At 36.7% G+C, this 17,187-nt stretch overlaps 1 protein-coding gene across 3 annotated transcripts in view; it reads right to left on the bottom strand.

Moving 5' to 3' along the window:
- LOC123879402 (leishmanolysin-like peptidase) overlaps nucleotides 1-17,187 on the bottom strand; it is a 100,476-nt gene that overhangs the window by 54,476 nt on the left and 28,813 nt on the right. For all 3 annotated transcript variants that reach the window (XM_045927080.1, XM_045927079.1, XM_045927078.1), the window contains exons 2-3: nucleotides 1,670-1,770; nucleotides 734-764 (exon numbers count right to left, since the gene is read on the bottom strand). In XM_045927080.1, the coding sequence (XP_045783036.1) occupies nucleotides 734-764; nucleotides 1,670-1,770 (132 nt within the window). The remainder of the gene's footprint in view (nucleotides 1-733; nucleotides 765-1,669; nucleotides 1,771-17,187) is intronic.

Raw genomic sequence — 17,187 nt, forward strand, 5'->3', positions numbered from 1 at the left:
ACACCACGCGTCCCATTTTATATTTTATTTATTTTAAGTTATTGTTGGTACCAAATAAACAGTTTTCTTCTTCTTTCTTCTTCTTCTATATCTACGGCGTCATACATCCGATTTGAATCCGAAGCACATCCGAGATATTCTCACGGACGTCGGAGAGAACTCAGATGACGGAAGACGGAGCTAGTGCGTAAGCTACCATACAAATAGTTCTATGACTAGTTCGGAACATATTTTCACGGATTCGGATCGGAAGCAGTGCGGAATCGCCCTAACTAACGGCCGGTTTACACATGTCTCCGTTTTACTGTTCCGTTTTATCGTGTACGTTTTTTTTTCGTCGATGGCGTATGAGCGACTTCACACATGGCACAGTATTCTGTATACAGTAAAAAATATCGTTCCGTAAAAAAATTACATTCCGTTTTGTCATCGAATACTGGACGGACGGAACGGAAATATACGGATACGTAGAATTTTAACGGATAGATACTGTGTGCGTGGCGAGCGGTGTGTGCGGGGTGTAGGCGGCGGTATACTGCGAGTTTTCTGTTCACACATCGCATCCAGTAATGACGGATCCGTTGAACGTTATACGGTGCCTATGTGAGCAAATGACGTATCCGTTAAAAACGTACCAGTAAAACGGACTGCCATGTGTGAACGGGCCGTAAGAATGTTTCACAGATGAAGAGAAAACACAAGATAAACATTTACAGACTAAATTGATACTTACATTGATCATTTCAAATTTCTTGGGCTCTAACCTGAAAAAGAAGAACAAGATTATTCAAAAGTTAAAAGTCAACTCAACTTAAAAACCAGTCAAGTGCGAGTCAGACTCGCGCACCGAGGGTTCCGTACTCGGATAATTTTTTCGAGTCTTAGTGCAAAGAAATTTTTACGAGACATTTCCCCGCGTTTAATAGCCTCATCGGGTGACAGAAGGGCTGGCTCATTTTTTGCGCAACGGATCAGCCTGGCTGTCCAACGCGGAAAAGCAGCCAGTATTCTTGGCACCATTCCACGCGGGCATGATTTGTATAGTAAATAGATAAGGCTAGCTTTAAGTTTTATTGTAATATTTAAAAAAAAAAAAATTACTTTGAAAATTGAAACACATTTTAATTTTTTTTTCTGTGATGTAACCACAAATTCACGGTTTTCGGATTTATTCCTTTACTTGTGCTATAAGAGCTACCTACCTGCCACATTTCATAATTCTAGGTCAACGGGAAGTATCTACCCTATAGGTTTTCTTGACAGACAGACAGACAGGCAACAAAGTGATCCTATAAGGTTTCCGTTTTTCCTTTTGAGGTACGGAACTCTAAAAATCGGTCAAGAGCAAGCCGGTCCTGCACACGAAGGGTTCCGTACCATCGTACGAGATATATCACACTAATATTATAAATGCGAAAGTTTATATGTGTGTGTGTGTGTGTGTGTGTGTGTGTGTGTGCGTGCGTGTGTGTGTATGTTTGTTACTCCTTCACGCAAAAACTACTGGACGGATTTGGCTGAAATTCGGAATGGAGATAGATAATATCCTGGATTAGCACATAGGCTACTTTTTATCCCAGAAAACCAAAGAGTTCCCACGGGATTTCGAAAAACCTAAATGCACGCGGACGAAGTCGCGGGCGTCAGCTAGTTAATAAAAAATGCTTACCTATATACAGAGTGGTCATAAAATATACTAATTCTTAACGGTTGGTCTATACTTCTTTTCCTAACTATATGAGCTGGTTCTATGTGGACACCCCTTATTACCTGGAAAAGAAAAAAAATGTTAAGAAATATGCTTACTAAGATACTTACAGTGAAGAACAAGATCAAGTTGAAAACTAAAACCCGACTAGGATCGTCTTAATAACGGTAGGTTGGTAACTAGCGACGGCCGAAGCCTCCCACCAAACCAGACCAAAACTTTAGAAATTATATAATTCCAATCAAAGGGTCAAATATGAAAATATTGAAAATAATTTCATATTTGTGCCTTTTGGAGTGGAGACCATGGGTTCGTGGGGCGAGGATGCCAGATCCTTTTTTAAGAACCTATCATCCCGTCTTGTGGAGTCCACGGGTGACTAGAGGTCTGGCAGTTACCTTGGTCAGCATATTAGTCTGGCCATTCAACGAGGGAACGCAGCCATCGTCCTGGGCACCCTGCCTCGTTACAGTGATTTGGATGATATTTTTGTTTTATAATTTTTTTAATTTAAGTAATTTTTAATAGTCATAGTCATAGTCATTTATTCTTGATAATATACATTATACGTCAAATTATTTTCATAATAAAATGTCACAATATTTTTTCTTATAAATATAGAATAAAATACAATAATAAATATTAATAATCAATTTTGTCTTCAATCTTTCTAAGTAAGAATTCATTATAACTATAGAAAGACTCCTCAACAAGCCAGCTTTTCATTTTTCGTTTAAAAATGTTAATGTTTTGCGCATTTCTTATGACGTGGGGTTTATAATATTTGTGAAAATCTGTATTATTACCTTCATAAAAACTCTATTCTAAATATAAATTAATAAAGAAAAGATTAAAGCATTTATTGGTTTTATTATTGAGGAGATTATGAAGTATATTTCGGTTTGGTTTGGGGATAATGACATCTGCACATGGCTGCTTTCTAAATCAAATTATGGATAGTGAGAAAGACTTATTTTGTTAGATTAAGAATTTTGTTGTATTGTTGTATTTAATTAGATTATAATAGGGCTGACATGTACTTTTAAATGTATCAAAGCCCTTTAATAAATAAAGAAAAAAAAAAAAAAAAACTCTATTCCAAACCCTTGCTGGGAATCGAACCCGGGACTTCCACCTAACAAGACCAGCCACTGTGCCTGGGAGGCCGTCAAAAAATGACTGACTGACGATGATGATATATCAACGCACAGTTCAAACTACTTGACGGATCGGGGTGTAAAACATGCAGATAGCTATTATGACGGAGCTATTAGGGAAAGGGTTTTTGAAAATTCAACCCCTAAAGGGATAAAATAGAGGTTAGAAATTTGTATAGTTAAGGGGTGAAGTCGCGAGTATAAGCTAAACAAACGATAAATTTGAAACTATAAAAAATCAATATTAGATCGATATGTGGTTTTATAGTCGTACGCATATATTTTCCTTTTTGCTCTTATACACATGTAAGTAAAGAATTTTTTTTTTTTTAAAGAAAACTACCTACCTATAGTCCCATCTGACGAAAAAGTGCGAAATACGGAATTAGGTGAACAAAGTATTTCTTTTTAACCCCCGATCCAAAAAGAGGGGTGTTATAAGTTTCACGTGTGTATCTGTGTATCTGTCTGTGGCATCGTAGCTCCTAAACTAATGAACCGATTTTAATTTACTTTTTTTTTTGAAAGGTGGCTTGATCAAGAGTGTTCTTAGCTATAATCCAAGAAAATCGGTTCAGCCGTTTGAAAGTTATCAGCTCTTTTCTAGTTACTGTAACCTTCACTTGTCGAGGGTGTTATAAATTTTTTTTTCGATTCAGAGGATCGATTCAGAGAAGTTTCAAGAATTTTTAATTACTTAATTAATTAAATTTTTGGGGTGGGAAAACTGGAGAGTTAGTATCTCTCCCAGTCTTCCCACCCCACTACGACGGCCTCCTATTCCTGAAGTTGGGAATTCGATCCCGGGCACGCACCTCTAACTTTTCAGAGTTATTATAATTTAAAAAAATTGGTTGTCTGTAAAGTCGGTTTACTGACGATAGTTGAACGTGACAACAAAGGCCGATTGTGCTTCTTTGTCGCTCGTTCCGCGCTCTCGCTTGCACTTCAAGCCTTACATGGAACGCCTCAGAGCGAGGTAACGCCGCATGAGTCATGTTTTTTCGTGCGTGCAGCCGGCTCTATCGAATTATAAGACGTTGTCACGTCAAAAAAGCTGTGATAGCCTAGTGGTTAGAACGTCCGGCTCCTAATCCAACGTCGGGGGTTCGATCCCGGGCACGCACCACTAACTTTTCAGTTATGTGCGTTTTAAGCAATTAAATATCACTTGCTTTAACGGTGAAGGAAAACATCGTGAGGAAACCTGCATGCCTGAGAGTTCTCCATGTTCTCAAAGGTGTGTGAAGTCTGCCAATCCGCATTGGACCAGCGTGGCAGACTATGGCCTAAACCCCTCTCACTCTGAGAAGAGACCCGTGATCAGTAGTGAGCCGGCAATGGATTTTGCCAGTACGGTGACAACTAGCCCACCCTAAGTTTCCCACGAGCCCAGACCAGTGATTTAGAAATTTTAAAGTTCCAAACCCTGCCGTGAATCGAACCCGGGACCTCCCATTAATACTTTTACTACTATTATATGACTTTTATACTATGTAGAGATAAAGTTTCAATTTAACGGATTCCAGATTCCCTCGCATCTCACGAACTGATGTTGAGAATAGAACACAACGAGAGATCGGATAAACAGACAACTTTGAACGAAATCAGTATTACATTCATAAACAAAACCGACGCGCGGGATAAACGTGGAGTTATTGAAAATCTTGGAAGGAATAACAATGGTAAAATCTGTTTTTTAGGGTTCCGTATCACAAAACGAAAAACGGAACCCTAACATTATCACTTTGTTGTCTGTCTGTATGTCGTGTCTGTCAAGTAAACCTTATAGGATACTTCCCGTTGATCTAGAATCATGAAATTTGGCAGGTAGGTAGGTCTTATAGCACAAGTAAAGGCAAAAATCCGAAAACTATGAATTCGTGGTTAAATCACAGAAAAAAAAATTAAAATGTGTTTCAATTTTCAAAGTAAGATATCTATAACAAGTGGGGTATCATATGAAAGGGCTTAACTTGTACATTCTAAAACAGATTTTAGTTATTTTTATGCATAATAATTTTTGATTGCACAATGTCGAAAAAATACCCGAGTACGGAACCCTCGGTGCGCGAGTCTAACTCGCACTTGGCCGGTTTTTTTCCTAAGCGCAACGCTCACCAGCAGAGCACGACGTTTTGTCTTGTTTAGGAAAGAAAGAAAATGAATTTAGTCGATGGTAGTCTCTCAAAGGCCTGGCAGTCGCGACTTATACGTACAGTACCTAGCAGGAAATATTGTACATCGACCTTTAGAAAGAGATAGCGGTTTTGTAGATCGTTGTCTCTGTCGTTGAGACCGACAAAACGTCACATAGGTATGAGTGACAGAGACAACGCTCTACTAAGCCGAAATCTCTTTCTAAAACTGCCTCATTTGGCTTAAGGGGGTATCTCCGTCACTCGCTCCATACAAACGTAGTTCGTCTCTCATTGGAATACTAACCAATCATACTCAATGGAATTTTGTAGAAACGTTCCAAGAACTAATATCTATGCCTATGGTTTTCCAGATTTCCGTTAAAATATTCGGTTTCAAAGTTACGCGGTCTTAAAAATTCACATACAAATCTTTGAGCCCCTGTAATTTTAAAACTTCATATTTTTAGAAACATCTAAAACACCACAGACACAGATATTAGTTTCTAGAATATGTCTGCATTTCATGGACTTCAGTTGCTTAATATTCAAATGAAATTGGAACTATGACTGTATGGAGTAAGTGACGGAGAGAGCCCTGTTAAAACAGAGATATTTTGAGGGTCCTTACATTTAATAAACACTTTTATGCCCAAGACCATAAAAAACAGTTTTAGTAGTCCGCTTACACTTCGTACAAAGAATAACTTTTACGAGCATCAGAGGTGGAAAAAAAATTTTTGTTACAAAGAAATAAATATTAGCAAAGTAGACTTAAGAGGTAAACATAACTAATTAAAATGAAAAGCTGGAAAATTCCAAGAAAAATACAGACGGAAAATATCTCTTCGTTTATTTACTTGGCTTCGAACTAAAATGTTGAACTTCAAAAGTCAGCACTCCCACACAAATTCCTATCCGTTAGGCTGCCTTTTCATGGTACGATTTTCCAAAATGAATTTGGAATCCACACAAATGTTATAATACGAAAATAACTATCTGTTTATCTCCCTGAGGGTACTAGCAGCGAATATAACAGGGCTCTCTCCGTCACTTACTCAATACAATCGTAGCCCCGATTTCATTTGAATACTAAGCAACCAAAGTACATGAAATTTTGCACACATATTCTAGAAACTAATATCTGTACCTGTGGTGTTTTAGATTTTTCTAAAATATGTAGTTTTAAAATTACTGGGGCCAAAAGATTTGTAAGTGAATTTTTAAAACCGCGTAACTTTGAAACCGAATATTTTAACGGAAATCTGGAAAACTACAGGCAAAGATATTAGTTCCTGAAACGTTTCTACAAAATTCCATTGAGTATGATTGGTTAGTAATCCAACGAGAGACGAACTACGTTTGTATAGAACGAGTGACGGAGAGACCCCTCTTAAGCGGATGTCTAAAATTTTACACAGCATATTGACCTCTATCGTCACAATAAGTAAAGTACCAATTTCAACCGAGAAATAAAAAGAAGTAAAATTCGCGCGAATTCCCACGAATATTTCATCACGGTAAGAAGTTTGTTTTATTATATTCACCATTCATTAAAAAAAATTTTTTTTTTCAGTCATTACACCATCACAATTTAATGAAAACTACGGAAATAACATTAACACAAACAAATTAAATAATCAAACCATTTCTACTAAACCCACTTATGTTTTAAACTCATTGGAATTTAAAAATATACAATCAAACGCAAGAACTGATGAATATACAAACAAAAATGATGTACCTAACATAAATAATAAAGATGATATTGAAACTATGGATTATACAAATAAATACAATACAGCAAACAGAAACCATGAAGATTATGGTAAAACGATTTATACAAATAAACAAGTTAAACCAAAAACCAATTGTAACAATAATCTAAGAATAATCGAAGATTACTCAAACAAAAACACAAATATAATACCTTTTATACAAGAAAGGGGTGACTCAGAAAGAATTAAAAATAATCTTGAAGCCTTCGCAATGGTTATAAAAGAAAAATACGTGGCAACACCTAAATTTCATTTCCCCGAACAAAATTTCATGAAAACACCTTTATATTTTAATAATAACAATTATATGATTAAAATACCTAGCATTGAGCGTAATTCCGCATCTAATTTTGATGAATCTGATATTCACAATTATCGTTTGGGAAAAACATCTAATAATAATGGTTTTTCTACGCCTAGTTATGGTAAAAGTAATTCTCATAATAAACAAAAAAGTTATTTAAGTAAAGGACGTCATAACGTAAAGGATAATTACAATTGGCACATTCAACATCATATTGATACAAAAGGAAACGTATATGGGGAATCACAAAATTTGACGAATTTCCATGATAAACAAAAGTATTATTCAAGAAGAAAATATGATAGAAATGATAAAATTAACGAACTTAAACATAAGAGATATTTAAACGATAAAGAAAATAATCGTTTAAGAGATAGACATAATGTCAATGATTATAATTATATAATTTATCAAAATTACAATGAAATTGATAATCACAATGTCAAAACGAATAATATTAAATTTCCTATTTCTACAAATGATGGGACTTATTCATATAACAAAGAACGTAATTATCTGAATAATAAAAAACATAAAAATAATAATTATAATTACAAAATCAAACAAAATTACAATAATATTGACTATTACAATACCCTATTAAGAGAAAAATATGAAAAAAAGCAAATCCTAGATGTTTTAAACAAACAAAATAAACTGATAGAGAAAATAGCTGATCGTCTATTAAGAGACAAATTAAAAAGAGAGGGGAATGAAAAAACTGAAAGCTGGACGGATTTTGATGATATTGTGAAATCATTGGAAACAAAACATAAAAGTAGTACTTCTAGAATACCAAGTACAACGACTAAGTTATCAACTATAATAACTTTGATAGATGAAACCGAAATTAGAAAAGCGCTGAAAGTGGATCCTTTTGTAAAACGAATTCTGAAAATGGCAAGAAACAAGAAAATAGAGAATGAACAAGTCTAAATTAAAAATTTATAACACCCCCGACAAGTAAAGGTTACAGTAACTAGAAAAGCGATGATAACTTTCAAAAGGCTGAACCGGTTTTCTTGGATTATAGCTAAGAACACTCTCGATCAAGACACCTTTCAAACAAAAAAAAACTAAATTAAAATCGGTTCATTAGTTTAGGAGCTACGATGCCACAGACACACAGATACACAGATACACACGTCAAACTTATAACACCCCTCTTTTTGGGTCGGGGGTTAAAATAGATGGGCTAGTATAGTATAGAAGCAGGCGTTATTTTGCGGAAGTCCATGACATACAAAGAACCAAAAGCTTAATCTATACTAATAAATAAAATTGGAGTGTCTGTCTGTAATATCGAAATAACTACCGCATATTAAGGTCATATGGTTATTTGAACGATACTATAACTGAATCACACGTTTTTAAAATTTTTGTCTGTCTGTCTGTCTGTTTGAAAAGGCTAATCTTCGGAACGGCTGAATCGATTTTGACGGGATTTTCACAGACAAGTAGAGAATTGACCAGGGAGTAACATAGGCTACTTTTTTAACCGACTTTCAAAAAGGAAGTTGTGTTTTTCTACCAATGTACACCGAAATCTCCGAGATTTCTGAACCGATTTGCGTCATTTCTTTTTTAATCGATAGAAGAACTTTGCGACATTGTTTCATAAAATTTGGATTCCAACTCCTCAATCCTGATGCTGCAGGGGATCTGACCAATCCACGTGGGCGAAGCTGCGGGCATCAGCTAGTTTACTATAATCCGCCTAACCAAAGAAATCTGTATGATGCCAGAGTAGATGTAGACTTATTGCACTCCTGAGGACGCTCCGGTGTCGGGGCGAAACGTGCGTCGAGTGGTGTTGGGATTTGTGTGGTGCTGCGTGGTGGTGGTGCGTGTGGCTTGCTTGGTGGCTGGCTTTTCCTGCATGTTTATCAGTGGGAGGGCGGGCGGTGCATGTCGCATGCTGCATGTTGCACCATACAGATTTCTTTGGTGGATTATAGCAAATTAAGCTTACTAGCCAAATGTCATAATTCTAGGTCAACGGGAAGCACCCTATTAGATTTTCTTGACAGACACGACAGACAGACAATTAAATGATTCTATAAGGATTCCTTTTTTCTTTTTGAGGTACGGAACCCTAAAAAAATAGAGATGGTACAAAATGAAGTACAAATATCAGACATCTGAATTCTGAAGGGACGAATGATTTATATTTTCCTTTTAAATCATAATATATTTTTAGAATCTACAACAATGAGACCTTTCGTTTGATAAAAAATTCCAGATATCTATCTCATTTTTAGGGTTCCGTAGCCAAATGGCAAAAAACGGAACCCTTATGGATTCGTCATGTCTGTCTGTCTGTCTGTCCGTCCGTATGTCACAGACACTTTTTTCCGAAACTATAAGAACTATACTGTTGAAACTTGGTAAGTAGATGTGTTTTGTGAACCGCATTAAGATTTTCACACAAAAATAGAAAAAAAAACAATAAATTTTGGGGGTCCCCATTACTTAGAACTGAAACTCAAAATTTATTTTCATCAAACCCATACGTATGGGGTATCTATTGATAGGTCTTCAAAAATGATATTGAGGTTTCTAATATCATTTTTTTCTTAACTGAATAGTTTGCGCGAGAGACACTTCCAAAGTGGTAAAATGCGTGTCCATGTAGTCTTGCACGATGTACGAAACCCTTCATGTGAGAGTCCGACTCGCACTTGGCCGGCTTTTTCTTAACGTATTTTTTTATCACGTCTGCCATGATGGATTTTTCATGACGTCATAACTATAGCCTTTAATATTGTGAAAGCTAAGATGAAGATAAATATCAAAGGTTAAATTATAAATATCAAAATGGGCGCAAATGTGACAGAATTGAATTGTAGTATCTCTAGTTGAAGCTTATTACTAGTAGTTTTTAACCCCCGACCCAAAAAGAGGGGTGTTATAAGTTTGACGTGTGTATCTGTGTATCTATTATATGTATCTGTGTATTTGTGTATCTGTCTGTGGCATCGTAGCTCCTAAACTAATGAACCGATTTTAATTTGGTTTTTTTGTTTGAAAGACGGCTTGATCGAAAGTGTTCTGGGCTATAATCCAAGAAAATCGGTTCAGCCGTTTGAAAGTTATCAGCTCTTTTCTAGTTACTGTAACCTTCACTTGTCGGGGGTGTTATAAAATTTTAATTTACACTTGAATCCTACTAGCTCATGCACGCAACTTCATATGCGTGAAATACACAAATTTCATTTTAGGGGTTGAATTTTCAAAAATCCTTTCATAGCAGTATCTACGCCATAGATATTAATTAACTAGCTTCGCCCGCGACTTCGTTCGCATGGAATAGTGACCGGGCTTTATATTATAGCCACGGACGCTCAGGCGCGCGTGATTCTTTAAATTGACATAACTTTTTTATTTATGAACCGATTGACATGAAATAAACACTAAATGCTAAGTGAAGCTTACTATAATATATTAGTGAAAACCGTATCTAAATCGAATAAGCCGTTTCTGAGATTAGCGTGCACAAACACACAGACAAACAGACAAACAGACAAAAAAAAATTAATTACAATTTCGGGTTCGCCATCGATATAATAACAACCCCTGCTACTTTTTTTTTTATATATTTCCATTGTACAGACACCACTTTTCTACAATTTTATTATATGTATATATAGATACAGCCCGATCCGTCCAGTAGTTTGAGCTGTGCGTTGATAGTTCAGTCAGCCAGTCATATATTTGGTCTAGACTCTAGCTGATGCCCGCGACTTCGTCCGCGTGGTTTTAGGTATTTAAAATCCCGTGGAAACTCTTTAATTTTCCGGGATAAAAAGTAGTCTATGCCACTCTCCAGGCCTTTAACTATACCCACGCAAAAAATCGCGTTGATCCATTGCTCTGTCGCGACAGGATTGAAGGACAAATCTTCTCAAGATAACCGATCGGGTATGTGGGATTTTTAGTCAAAAATCCTTTCGGTGGTAATCCTCAGCGCATATTAAGAACTCCCGAAAAGATCAAAAAGTTTTTTTTTTAAAGAATATTAGCCATATTAGTCATCACTAATATTCCCTTTTCCCCTCCAACTAAGTGTAAAGCTTGTGCTACGAGTGGGTACGACAATAGTGCAATGGGTGGGATTTGAACCGCCGACCATACGGATTACAGTCCGCTCCTCAACCGCTGAACTATTGAGGACTAGCTGTGCCCGCGACTTCGTTCGCGTGGAATAGTGACTTTATATAGCCAGCTCAGGCGCGAGGCGTGTAGTACGTACCTACTCTGTACAATAAAAATGTTCGCCGTGATTCTTTAAATTGACATAACTTTTTTATTTATGAACCGATTGACATGAAATAAACACTAAATGTTAAGTGAAGCCTACTACAATATATTAGTGAAAACCGTATCTAAATCAAATAAGCCGTTTCTGATATTAGCGTGCACAAACACACAGACAAACAGACAAACAGACAAAAAAAAGTTAATTACAATTTCGGGTTCGGCATCGATATAATAACAACCCCTGCTACTTTTTTATATGTATTTCCATTGTACAGACACCACTTTTCTACAATTTTATTATATGTATAGATTACTCTATCCCTTCATGTAAAGTTCAACAGCCGAGTAAAAAAACCTATTTAAGTGTGATATACATAACAAGGTGGAGCGCGTGAGATACTTCGCAGCAATTAAGAAATTAGCATTACTAAAGTCATTGTCATATTTACGACATGATTTCGATATTAACAGGGCTCTCTCCGTCACTTACTCCATACAATCGTAGTTCCAATTTCATTTGAATATTAAGTAACCAAAGTCCATGAAATTTTGCAGACATATTTTTGAAACTAATATAGTATGCCTGTGGTTTTTCAGATTTCTGTTAAAATATTCGGTTCCAAAGTTACGCGGTCTTAAAAATTTACATACAAATCTTTGAGCCCCTGTAATTTTAATGTAATTTTTAGAAAAATCTAAATCACCACAGGCACAGATATTAGTTTCTAGAATATGTCTGCAAAATTTCATGGACTTTGGTTGCTTAACATTCAAATGAAATTGGAACTACGTTTGTATGGAGTAAATGACGGAGAGAGTCCTGTTAAGTAGGTATTTCCTTTCCGTCGCGTTTCCAGATTTCGTAAAATTTTCGTGTGTAAGCCTACCCATTGTTTTCATGACCTCTAAACTGTGACTTTTTAGAGTTCCGCCTCCGAAGGGTGCCAACAGAACCCTCCGCTGTCGGTCTGTCTGTCAGCGAGCCAAAAAAAAAATCGTATTCCTTGCTGAAGACATGTCGACCCTACTCATTTATATTTGTACTGTTTCGTTGTCAGGTCGTGACACCAGGGCTCTGCCTGAAAATCAGAGCTGCAGTAGTCACATACTGCAGCATCTTGCTGAGGCAAAGCCCTTTTAGCTCACAGACACAATAATAGTTTCAGTATTCTGTAGTTTTAAGTTTAATTAGTATTTAAGTTTAAATGTATCTTAATTCTTATTCTTGTATTTTTTGTGATTGAGCTAAATAAACTTTTATTTATTTATTTATTTATTTATATCTCGTGAACCGTTGTAAGTAGAGTGTTGAAATTTTGACAGAATGTGTATTTCTCTTGCCGCTATAACAACGAATAGTAAAAATTCAACGTAAAAATGGTGCGGTACCCTTTTTGTGCGAATCCGACTCGCACTTGGCTGGTTTTTAGGGTTCCGTACCTCAAAAGGAGAAACGGAACCCTTATAGGATCACTTTGTTGTCTGCCTGTCAAGAAACCTATAGGGTACTTCCCGTTGACCTAGAATCATGAAATTTGGTAGGTAGGTAGGTCTTATAGCACAAGTACAGGAATAAATCTGAAAACCGCGAATTTGTGGTTACATCATTTAAAAAAAATTAAAATGTTTTTCAATTTTCAAAGTAAGGTAACTATATCAAGTGGGATACCATATGAAAGAGCTTTACCTGTACATTCTAAAACAGATTTATTTATTTTTATGCATATATATAGCTGTGATAGCCTAGTGGTTAGAACGTCCGCCTCCTAATCGGAGCTCGGGGGTTCGATCCCGGGCACACACCACTAACTTTTCAGCTATGTGCGTTCTAAGCAATTAAATATCACTTGCTTTAACGGTGAAGGAAAACATCGTGAGGAAACCTGCATGAGAGTTCTGCATGTTCTCAAAGGTGTGTGAAGTCTGCCAATCCGCATTGGGCCAGCGTGGCAGACTATGGCCGAAACCCTTCTCATTCTGAGAGGAGACCCGTACTCAGTAGTGGGGTGGAAATGGGTTGATCAGGTATATTAGTTTTTGATTTATCATGGAAAATGTTGGAAAAAATACCCGAGTACGGAACCCTCGTGTGCAAGTCTGACTCGCACTTGGCTGGTTTTTAGTACGACATAGGTGGGTATGATTTCGATATAAGTAGGTATTTCCTGTCCGTCGCGTTTCCACATTTCGTGAAAATTTCGTGTGTCGAAACCATTGTTCTTATGACCTCTAAAGTCTAAACTATGACTTTTTTAGGGTCCCGTACCTCAAAAGGAAAAAAAGTAACCCTTATATATTAGTACTTATCTACGCGAAGCCGGGGCGGGTGGCTAGTAGATTAGTCAAAGTCAAAGTCAAATCATTTATTTTTGGGTACTATTGTACACTTTCTAATTGACAAACAATGATGTAGACTAGTGGTGATATTAACTGGGCTCTCTCCGTCACTTACTCCATACAATCGTAGTCCCAATTTCATTTGAATATTAAGCAACCAAAGTCCATGAAATTTTGCAGACATATTCTAGAAACTAATATTTGTGCCTGTGGTATTTAGATTTTTCTAATTTGTAGTTTTAAAATTACAGGGGCTCAAAGATTTGTATGTGATTTTTTAAGACCGCGTAACTTTGAAACTGAATATTTTAACGGAAATCTGGACATAGATATTAGTTCCTGGAACGTTTTTACAAAATTCTATTGAGTATGACTGGTTAGTATTCCAATGAGAGACGAACTACGTTTGTAGGAGCGAGTGACGGAGAGACCCCTCTGTTCCTAACGCGCCCAGGTCTGGGAAGAGCCCACAACAAATTCAGCTTTAAAAACATTATGAATATAAATCCCCTTTTGTTTCTGGATTGCAGATATCAAAAACCGATATCAATAGGTATTATAAGTGCTTTATTTTTGGCAGTCTGCCGAATTGATTTAGCTCGTTAGAGATTTTTCATATCAGGTTTCTACATTTAACATAAACAAGTGTAAATTAAAAATTTATAACACCCCCGACAAGTGAAGGTTACAGTAACTAGAAAAGAGCTGATAACTTTCAAACGGCTGAACCGATTTTCTTGGATTATAGCTAAGAACACTCGATCAAGCCACCTTTCAAACAAAAAATACTAAATTAAAATCGGTTCATTAGTTCAGGAGCTACGATGCCACAGACAGATACACACGTCAAACTTATAATACCCCTCTTTTTGGGTCGGGGGTCCAAAATTGTGCCAACTACCTAACTATAAGAGCCCTAATACACTGCGATGCCATGGCAACGTCGCTGGTAGTTAAAGACCTGGAAAGAGTGACATAGGCTACTTTTATCCCGGAAAATCAAGGAGTTCCCACGGGGTTTTTGAAAACCTTAATCCACGCGGACGAAGTCGCGGGCATCAGTAATAATATAAATGCGAAAACCCATCTACACACACGAAACGTTTTGCGTCTTCATTCCTCATACGCATGGCTAAGGTTTGGAATACTCTTCCGCGATCTGTGTTTCCTACCAATTACAATCCCGGTATCTTTAAAACAAGAGTGAATAGGCACCTTCTAGGTAAACGCGTCCCATCTTAGACCACATCATCACTTTCCATCAGGTGTGATTGTGGTCAAGCGCTTACCTATGTAAATAAAAAAAATTAAAAATGTTTTTTGTTGGTTTGTCCTTCAATCACGCCGCAACGCAGCAACGGATCGACATGATTTTTAGCATGAGTATAGTTAAAGACCTTGAGAGTGGTATAGGCTACTTTTTATCCCGGAAAATCAAAGAGTTCCCACGGGGTTTTTAAAACCTCAATCCACGCGGGCATCAGCTAGTAATATTATAAATGCAAAAGTGTCTGTTTGGTGGTTTGTCCTTCAATCACGCCGCAACGCAGCAACGGATCGACAAGATTTTTTGCATGAGTATAGTTAAAGACCTAGAGAGTGGTATAGGCTACTTTTTATCCGGGAAAATCAAAAAGTTTCGACGGGGTTTTCGAAAACCTAAATCCAAGCGGGCATCAGCTAGTAATATTATAAATGCGAAAGTGTTTGTTAGTTGGTTTGTTCTTCAATGCCGCAACGCAACAACGGATCGACATGATTTTTCGCATGAGTATAGTTAAAGACCTGGAGTATGACATAGGATGCTTTTTATCCCGGAAAATCAAAGAGTTCCCACGGGAAGTTGCGGGCATCAGCTAGTTCAATTATGTTTAACAGGGCTCTCTCCGTCACTCGTTTCATACAATCGTAGTTCCAATTTCATTTGAATATTAAGCAACCAAAGTCCATGAAATTTTGCAGACATATTCTAGAAACTAATATCCGTGTCTGTGGTGTTTTAGATTTAAATATGTAGTTTTAAAATTACAGGGGCTCAATGATTTGTATGAAATTTTTTAAGACCGCGTAACTTTGAAACCGAATATTTTAACAGAAATCTGGAAAACCACAGACATTGATATTAGTTTCTAGAATATGTCTGCAAAATTTTATGGACTTTGGTTGCTTAATATTCAAATGAAATTGGAACTACGATTGTATGAAACGAGTGACGGAGAGAGCCCTCTTAAGTCAACTGCAGCCTGCAGTTTAAAAGTTAGGTAGGTATTTATTGTGCAAGATAGCGGTTTTTACATTTGACCTTTGATTGGTCTTAGCATAACAATGATCTTGCATTCGGGATTGCATCATTGTAACTATTGAGACTTGGCATGTTGAAAAGCGACGATAGCCCAGTGGTTTAGACGTCACGTTGGCTTCCAGGAGTAGGTACAGGGTTCGATTCCGGACACACACCCCTAACTTTTCCAAGTTATGTGCGTTTTATTTTAACTGATTGAATATATTGTATAAAAGTTATAGGCCGCCGTTTTTTTAGGGTTCCGTGGCCAAATGGCAAAAAACGGAACCCTTATAGATTCGTCATGTCTATCTGTCTGTCCGTCCGTATGTTACAGCCATTTTTTTCCGAAAATAGTTTCGGAAAAAAAAGGACCATACTGTTGAAACTTGGTAAGTAGATGTATTCTGTGAACCGCATTAAGATTTTCACACAAAATTAGAAAAGAAAACAATAAATTTTGGGGTTCCCTATACTTAGAACTGAAACTCAAAATATATTTTTTTTTTCATCAAACCCATACGTGTGGGGTATTTATGGATAGGTCTTCAAAAATGATATTGAGGTTTTTGATATCATTTTTTTAACCCCCGACCCAAAAAGAGGGGTGTTATAAGTTTGACGTGTGTATCTGTGTATCTGTGTATCTGTGTATCTGTCTGTGGCATCGTAGCGCCTAAACGAATGAACCGATTTTAATTTAGTTTTTTTTGTTTGAAAGGTGGCTTGATCGAGAGTGTTCTTAGCTATAATCCAAAAAAATTGGTGCAGCCGTTTAAGAGTTATCAGCTCTTTTCTAGTTTTCTTGTAGAAAAGAAGGTTACATAACCGTTAGGTTCTTAATATTATGTCAATTGACAAATGTCAAGCTGTCAAGATGGACGTTGCCTTGATACATAATTATTTATTTGAAAATGATGTTTTGGAAAACTCTGATACTTTGGATCGTAGGCGCGGAATAGTCCAAGAAAATCGGTTCAGCCGTTTCAAAGTTATCAGGTCTTTTCGGTCTTTTCTAGTTACTGTAACTTTACTTGTCAGGGGTGTTATAAATTTTTAATTTACACTTGTTCTAAACTGAACAGTTTGCGCGAGAGACATATAAAAGCGAAAGTTCACTGACTGGCGTACTGTAAACATGAGATCTCAATAACTATCGTACGAATAAAGCTATAATTTAGCAAGTAGTTGATAGTTAAGAGATGTCAGCTAAGAAAGGATAAT

This window comes from Maniola jurtina, chromosome 28, assembly GCF_905333055.1.
Source record: "Maniola jurtina chromosome 28, ilManJurt1.1, whole genome shotgun sequence".
Classification (NCBI taxonomy): domain Eukaryota; kingdom Metazoa; phylum Arthropoda; class Insecta; order Lepidoptera; family Nymphalidae; genus Maniola; species Maniola jurtina.